Source organism: Malurus melanocephalus, unplaced genomic scaffold (genome assembly GCF_030028575.1).
Source record: "Malurus melanocephalus ecotype Western Australia unplaced genomic scaffold, MMel_1.1 scaffold_2691, whole genome shotgun sequence".
NCBI classification, from domain to species: domain Eukaryota; kingdom Metazoa; phylum Chordata; class Aves; order Passeriformes; family Maluridae; genus Malurus; species Malurus melanocephalus.
This window is the reverse complement of record NW_026625923.1, coordinates 2,730-8,881: the sequence shown is the minus strand read 5'-3', so window position 1 is coordinate 8,881 and position 6,152 is coordinate 2,730. Positions and strand designations below refer to the sequence as shown.

The 6,152-nt window shown below is 59.9% G+C and overlaps 1 protein-coding gene across 1 annotated transcript; it reads right to left on the bottom strand.

The window, feature by feature from the left end:
• Positions 1-588: 588 nt before the first annotated feature.
• Positions 589-5,264, bottom strand: LOC130587910 (arrestin domain-containing protein 2-like). The gene is made up of 8 exons (XM_057388881.1): positions 4,911-5,264; positions 4,019-4,085; positions 3,773-3,920; positions 3,331-3,433; positions 2,816-3,072; positions 2,540-2,699; positions 2,163-2,314; positions 589-1,901 (listed from the first exon to the last, which is right to left on the bottom strand). The coding sequence occupies exons 1-8, from the start codon at positions 5,185-5,187 to the stop codon at positions 1,848-1,850; spliced, it is 1,218 nt and encodes a 405-aa protein (XP_057244864.1). The 5' UTR covers positions 5,188-5,264; the 3' UTR covers positions 589-1,847.
• Positions 5,265-6,152: the final 888 nt, after the last annotated feature.

Genomic DNA, 6,152 nt, shown 5'->3' with positions numbered 1-6,152 from the left:
CAGTCCATGGAAGATGAAACTAAAGCTCTGATTGAAGCCCTGCCTTGCACACAGCAAGATTTGCTGTGCCCAGTGGAGATGTGGAGTACAAAAAATGCTGTGAAAAATCAAATTCCAGCCGGAGGAAGCAGGTGAAGGAGCTTCCCTGCTCTCCCCACCCAACAGCAGATCCCAGCCAGCACAGCGTGGGGCTGACCCCAACCCTGCTTGGGACTGGCTGAGCCAGGGCAGGAGAGTCCCAACTCCCAGCTGGACCTGCTGGGTCCCTGCCAGGCTTTGGGGATGGAGGAGAATGTGTCCGTCCTTCCACTGCCTGGACAGAAAGAGGAAACAAGTGTGGAAAAGTACAACAGGTTTGCTCACAGCCCTGCAGCCCAGGTAAGGGGAAAAGTGGCAAAAACTGCATGGATGTGGAGGAGGTGGAGGAACAGCAGTGCTGGCCGAGTGACCCAGTTAATCCCAGTGCAGGACTGGGAGCAGGGCAATGAGAGGGCAGGGAACGTTCCCACATCCCAAAAGCCATAATATGGCTCCAGACAATGGGAAGCAGCAAGACGAACACAAAACCATCCAGGCAGCAGTTTGGCTTAAAAGAATTTATTTCAGACAAAAAAACTCCCCACCAAAAAGTCGTACAAAAAGAGTAGAGACAAAGAGTGGTCATTACAAAAGTGTTCACAGATAGAAAAGACTCATCTGAGCAACCCCAGCGTGGAGCCCAAGGCACGCTGGCTTCGGATGTGCACGGCCGAGGATTGGCTCAGTGAGGGAATGCAAAGGTCCTCGGCCCCCAAATTCTGCTCAGGTTTCCCTGAGCCAGCAGGGTCAGCCCGTGGCACCCACACACCTGAGGGGTCCTCAGCACAACACCCAGCTCGCCCTGCCCAGGCTGCTGTGGGTCCTCACCCCACCAGGGCCCCCAACCCCTCTGTGGGCACAGGATCAAGCCCATCCTGAGCAAAACTCCCAGCCCTGGAGGATTCACCCCAAATCAACATCTCCCAGAAGCCCTGGGATTGGGGCTTTCTTCTCTCTTCCTTGGCCACCAGCCACAGCTCCAAGCCCCCGTGGTGGTAGCAGTTTGGGGCTGGTTTCAGCCCCATCACGGGGGAGGCACTGGCACACTGTGCAGGTTTGACACTGACACTCAGGAATTGCCTTTCCTGTTCTTGATAAATGGCACCAAAACGCCGCCACACACCACAAATTCATCCCCCAGGACCTCATGAGCAGCCCTTAGAGGCCTTTAGAGTTTGTTTAAGCAGCTCAAACCATTCCCCCCGCAGGCACCCGAGGGTTTGTGGCAAAGATTATCAGCAGTGGCTGAGGCCTCTGCTTCATCCAGCCAGAAAAGGAGCTTTCACTGCCTCGAGGAGCCGCAGTCCTGGTGAGCCACAGGCCAAGGGCTGTGCCTGCATCGCCCCAGGGCCCAACCCTGAGCAACAGCAAAACATTCTCCAGCAATCCTGAGAAACGCCTTCCAGCTCCTGTTTTCCACACCAGGAGCCGACAGAAGTGTTTGGGAGCACAGCACCGCAGGCAAGGGGAGAGCAATCTCAGCTCGTAATCCCTGTTCTACCCCCAAAACACCGGGGCAGCTCAGACCCCTCTGTGTCCTGCCCAGCTGTCCATGGGGGCCATCTGCCCTGCCACCCCTCGTGTCCCCCTGCCCTGCCCTGGCACCGTGCCCGCTCTGGGCCCGTGGACAGTCACAACAGGAGTGGCCGAGGGCGGTGAGCGGGGTGTCACATCCCCGTTTCCAGCCCCAAGTGCTGTGAGGGTGCAAGCTTCCATCCCTTCCATCCCCAGGGATCGTCACGCTGCCCAACGCAGCCCCTGTGCTCCTCTCAGCAGGTCATGCAGCGTGGCCGGATGCCGTCCAATGTGGGGTTCGGATCCACCTGCAAAGCCAAGCTCAGAGTCACAAACCCCAGAAGTGGGCACATCCCAGCCATGTCCAGCACGTCCCAGTCACGTCCCAGTGACCTCCAGCACATCTCAGCCACGTCCCAGCCACCTCCAGCACATCCCAGTCACGTCCAGCAAGTCCCAGCCAAGTCCCAGTGACCTCCAGCACATCCCAGCCATGTCCCAGCCACCTCCAGCACAGTCCTAGCCATGTCCCAGCCACCTCCAGCAGCCTCCCAGCCCGGTTCAGGTACCTCTGAATACAGTGGAGGTGGTCGGAAGCGGAATTCCTGGATGTAGGCAAAGAAGGGACCCTCCAGGATGTCCCCGAGCTCGCTGCGGCACGGTGGAGCCAGGCTCTGCTCAGCCTCGGGGCTGGACACAACTGCTGAGTACTCAGGGGGGGCTGAAGAGAGAGGAGAGCCATCAGGAGACAGAGAACCCTCTCCATAAATGGAGGATGCACAGGTGAAAAGACTTCAAACCCACTTTCCCGAGGTTTGGAACTCAGGAGATTCAGCAGCACAACCAAAATATTAAGTTGAAAAAAAAGCAAAACTGGTTCAGCTGAGAACTTTGAGCCTTGCTGTCCTGACCAGGGGGGTTATTCCAGGGAAAAGGGGATGCTCACCCTCTGGCTGCTCCGGGATGGGGCTCAGCCAGTCCAGGTTGACGCTGTACTGGCTGCTGACACTGGAGGTGCGGCTCCCAAAGGGATGCAGAGGGATGGTCCCGATGACAAGAGGCAGCTCAAGGAGCAGCTTGGACGTCCCAGGAATATCCACACAAACCTGCAGAGACAGGATGCAGCAGGGAAGCTCAGCTGGTGCTGTTTTCCCAGTCTGGAGGGGCAGGCACCTCCCCTGAGCTGGCCAGGAGGGAATTTTATCCCCGGGAGCTCCCTCACCTTCAGGGAGTATTCCACCTGGATGATGCGGCACTGGAGGATGGATGGCCCCACGGGCGGGATCTTCAGCGCCCGCCCGTGCCACACCTCCCTCTTCCCGGCTGGAATGGCATCCCCAGTGATGCTGGTCACCACCGACTTCTTCTGCTTCTTGGTGCCCCTGGCCACGAAGGTCTGGGTCTGGATTATGGCTGCCTTGGGCACCACGGCGCGGCTCGTGCAGTTGTCGATCTCAGCGAAGATAGGGATGACCTCACCTGCCCAACCAGACACACACGAGTTGGGAGGAGGGGAGGCAGAGCCCAGCCCTGCCTCAAGGGATTCCTGCCCAGGACCACCGAGGGTTGGCCACAGTGGGTTCATCCAGGAGGAGCGTCCCAAGGGCGCTGCCCACATTAAACACACGCACCAAAGCTCTCTGATTTCACAGCAGCTCACAGTGACCCCAAAATCCCCTCCTCTGGGCTGTGCCCCAGGGCCCACCAAGGTTCACAGGCACCAGCACCCAGGCTCACCTGGGGTGTAGCCTTTTCGGTCGATCTTGGCAGTCACAGACACCTGGCCACGGTTGCAGTACCACGCACGAGCAAGTTTCTCCTTAGCGCCTGCCTGGGGAGCCTGGAGAAAGGGAAATATTTCAGCTGTTTAGTAACCGGGGATGAAACTCAGAGCAATCATCTCCCTGGCACCAAGAACCTGCCGGGGAGCATCAGCAACTTCTCAGGTATCTGATGCAAGAAGTTGTTGCAATGCATTAAAGTTTCCAAAAACAACGAGGCACAGCTGACCTCTGCCCAGCCTGGGGAATGCCGGAGGGCACGAGGCGATGGGGGAAAATATTCCCTCTGGAAACCAGGCCTGCTCTGTAATGCTGAAGGGGAGGCAGACACCTTCCCCAGGGGCTTCCCAGCTAAATTTTGGATGCCAGAGCCCCGGGGTGGAGCAAGGGGAGCTCACCAGCAGTGCAGGGGTGTTTATGTCGATGGGTTCGATCACAGTGAACTCCTTCTTTGCTTTCTTCACTGTGGACCATGGTCTGTGCAGCTTGGCCTTCACCCAGTAGCGAACACTGCCGTGCTTCCCCTCGAAGGAAGTGGCCAAGGTCCTGGGCATGAGCAACAAACCATTTTTAGAAAGGTTTTGCTCAAAAAAAACCACCTCATTTTAAGATGCCCTCCCCGCCCCCCAAAAAAGCCAACTTACTCGGGGAGCTGGAAGGTGAAGGGGAACTCGTGCCTTCCTGCCTGCAGGACAGTGGCTTCACCGTTGTCTGTGGGCAAAACAGATTGAGGAGGATCAGCTCCCTCCCGCAGAACTTCCTGCCGGGCCGAGCCGCAGGGATGTGCAGCACCAGGGCACGGCAGAGCTCCTGCCAGGGCTGAGCTGCAGCAGCTGTGACACCAGAGCTGGGCACTGTCTGCATTCCGAGTGTCTCCAGACACGCACGACCCGGGGGCAGCTCCCTGGAGAGCCGGGCAGCTCTGCCAGGTGGGCTCTGCTTCATCCTCTGCTCCACAGCTTTGGACTGAGAGCCCAAGATGCCCACTGGACAGAGAGTGGCCAGCCAAGCCCCCACAGCCCTCGAGAGTTGGCACCTCTGGGGATCATTGAGGCCAAACCCCCTGCTCAAAACAAGCTCCTGAACCTCCAGTTTTCCAACACTGCTTCCCTGCCAGGAAAAGCTCACAGGAAAGGGGAGTCTTGTGGGGAGCAGCCCCTAACCGGGGTGCCCTGCACAGCAGCAGAGTCCAGCTGTGCACCCCAAGATTTCGGGGTGCACCCAGAGTCTGAGGTGTCTGCAGAGATCTGCACACCCGCCTCCAGAGCACCCCGACCCTAAGGCACCCAGATTTCAGCTGACTGATTTCATGCACCCAGAAGCCAGGCTGTCGCTGGCACACAGATTTCTGCAGTTTTGGGGTGCCATGCACCCAGCACCGACAATTGCCCCAGGCACCCAGATTTCAGCCAGTTTGGGGTGTCCAGACCGCCCCACTCCCCCGCTGTTTCAGCCCCTGCAGTGTCCGGTGCCCCCCACGCCCCCTCTCTCGCCGCCGGCCGTGGGGCGCGCACCCCTGGGTGGGGGATGCCGTACCTGGGGGTACCATCAGCGTGTCGCGGTGGTTCAAAAACTCCACCTGGTCGCTGTAGCTCTGCGTGTAGGCGGTGCTGGAGCCGGCGCTGCGGGACTCGGTCCAGTGGACGCGGGCAGCGCCCATCGCCCGCAGCCGCAGCGCCCCGAGCCGCGCCGCCGCCGCCAGCTCCAGCACCACGCGGCCCGACACCGCCTGCCCGGGGCTGAAAGCGGCCGGACCATCCCGCTCCGCGCCCTCCAGCACGATCGAGAAGCGTTTGAGGCGATCGAAAATCATGGCGCAGCCCAGCCCCGACCGGCGCGATGCGGCTCAGCCCGGCCCGGCGCGGCTCAGCCCGGCTTTAAGCGCCCGGCGCGGCCGGGGGCGGCCCCGGCGGGGCGGGACGGGACGGGACGGGGCGGCCCCGCCGGGCTCTGCAAAACAAGGCAGGGAGCATGTGCGGATCGGCCCCTCCGCACGGACCGGGGGTGACGAGCGCTCCCCGGGGAGGGGTTGGACCGTGGGGTGCGTGTCCAGTCCCAGCGGGGCTCCCCAGCTCATGCCGGTGCTGCGCCGGGGCATCACGGCGGGCTCGGGTGCCGGAGCACATGGGGTGACACCCTGTCTGCTGCCGGGTCGCTCAGTGCTCCCCAAGACTCACTGCAGCTCCCCAAACCCCTCTCTAGTGTTCATCCTTCCTCTCCAAATTTCCCCTCCAACTCTATCCTTGCCCCCAAAATTCCCTTTCAGCTCCTATCCTTGACTCTCAAAATCCCCTTCCAGCTCCCATCCTTGCCCCCCAAAATCCCCATCCTTAACTCCTAAACCATCCTCTAACTTCCATCCTTACCCCCCAAATTTCCCCTCCAGCTCCATCCTTATCCCCCAAAACTCAGCTATCTTTGCCCCTCAAAATCCCACTCCCGCTCCTATCCCTGCACCCCAAAATTCCCATCCTTGCCCCTCCCAAATCCCCATCCTCTCCTCTGAAACTCCCCTTGCAGCTCCAATCCTGACAGAATGCCCCTCTCCCGGGGTCACAGCCACTGGGGGATTCCTCACTGGGAGCTACAGCTCCTCCCGTTCCAGTGCCCGCAGGGGACAGCCGAGGGCCGCGCCACACATTGACCCAAATCCTTCCGTTCCCAAGGTTCATTCCCAGGGCTCAGAACAGGCCACAACTGGATCTGGGCTCCTGACACACACTGGTGATGTCTGGGACATCACTTCACTTAGTTCTAAGAAATCGAGAACTGGCTCGG